This window comes from Eurypyga helias, unplaced genomic scaffold (genome assembly GCF_000690775.1).
Source record: "Eurypyga helias isolate BGI_N326 unplaced genomic scaffold, ASM69077v1 scaffold40177, whole genome shotgun sequence".
Taxonomy (NCBI): domain Eukaryota; kingdom Metazoa; phylum Chordata; class Aves; order Eurypygiformes; family Eurypygidae; genus Eurypyga; species Eurypyga helias.
In genome coordinates, this window is record NW_010261783.1 from 1586 (window position 1) to 2808 (window position 1223).

At 44.1% G+C, this 1223-nt stretch overlaps 1 protein-coding gene across 1 annotated transcript in view; it reads right to left on the reverse strand.

Moving 5' to 3' along the window:
- Positions 1 to 426: 426 nt before the first annotated feature.
- The window catches only part of LOC104512496 (ankyrin repeat domain-containing protein 12-like), a gene marked incomplete at its 5' end in the record, with an annotated part of 5879 nt that continues 5082 nt past the window's right edge, over positions 427 to 1223 (reverse strand). The window contains 2 exons of the mRNA XM_010155496.1: positions 427 to 705; positions 1042 to 1137. Of these exons, the coding sequence (XP_010153798.1) occupies positions 520 to 705; positions 1042 to 1137 (282 nt within the window). The remainder of the gene's footprint in view (positions 706 to 1041; positions 1138 to 1223) is intronic.

Genomic DNA, 1223 nt, shown 5'->3' on the forward strand with positions numbered 1-1223 from the left:
ATTTAGAAATGAAGACAATATTACATCTTTTCCCAAAAAGAAAAATGTACAGTAATTTACAAAATATAATAAGATTAATAGACAATTTCCTCCACGTCTTACACTTGCTTCCACAGGCTTTTTCATCATCTTTCTGTGGGAGTTCAACTGTCACTGAAGTTTCGCCATACAAAGCTCTATAGCAGATCTTAAGCATCGTTTTTCTGGTGGCCGTTTTACAGCTTCCAGCGCTGTTAACTCACCACGTTTCCTCACCTTTTTCAGCAATAAACTCTAAAGCTACAGGCAAATTCGAAGTACAGATAACGGCCGCACCTGGGGAAACCGACTTTAAAGTTAGCATCCGTCTCCCACGTCCCAGCAAGAGCCCGCGCCACCCTGCTCTGCAGGAACACCCCCGTCACCGGGAACGGTGGCCTCCCACGGAATTAAGTGCTCTGTCTGAAAAGAAGAATACCTTTGCGTATCACCGCGCCTCCAGCTGTGCCAGGGAAAGGGGGAGCCGGGAGACGCTAGCTGTCATATCGGCGTCAATTCAAAGTCATCGTTAACGTCAACAAGAGGAACGTAAAACTCCTGGATTTCATAAATGCTGATCGATTTGTATGTAGCAGGATCCAGTTCTTGCAGTTTAAGCTGCCACTCCAGCCTCTGTACCGCATTCAAAGCCGCTGCTTCGTGCTGCTGCCTCATCAGAAGGCACGTCTGTTTTATAACGGAAAAAGAAGTTATTTCTCTATATGTAAAAAATATTGCAATGAGTTTGAAAATAGAAAAAAAGTATCTAGGACCCCTCTGGTGGTAGTAATGAACTTCCCTGCTAGGTATTTAGAAACTTGAAGATTATTCCCCTACACTACAGAGCAACAAAGGTGAGTTCTTTATACTGCCAGATCCTTCCCCCGCTTTTTGTTGCCCTTAAAAGCTCCACCATACCAGGTGACACTGCACACAAATCTACCATTTATCCATCTCATCTTCACAGTGGCGGTGGAGTTTTGGGGGTGGGTTTTTTTGAAGTGGAAAGTCAAAGAAGCGTACCTTTAATTTGTCAAACTTATCATCAACATCCTGCAACCAGGACATAAACTGTCGTGCATTAAATCGATCCCGCACCGATGTTTTGCTGTCATCGGCCTGCAAAAAAAAATTTATTCAGACTAAGTTATTTGATGATTCAGATTCACAGAGTGGTGGGGGTGGGAGGGCCCCCCAAAGAATCT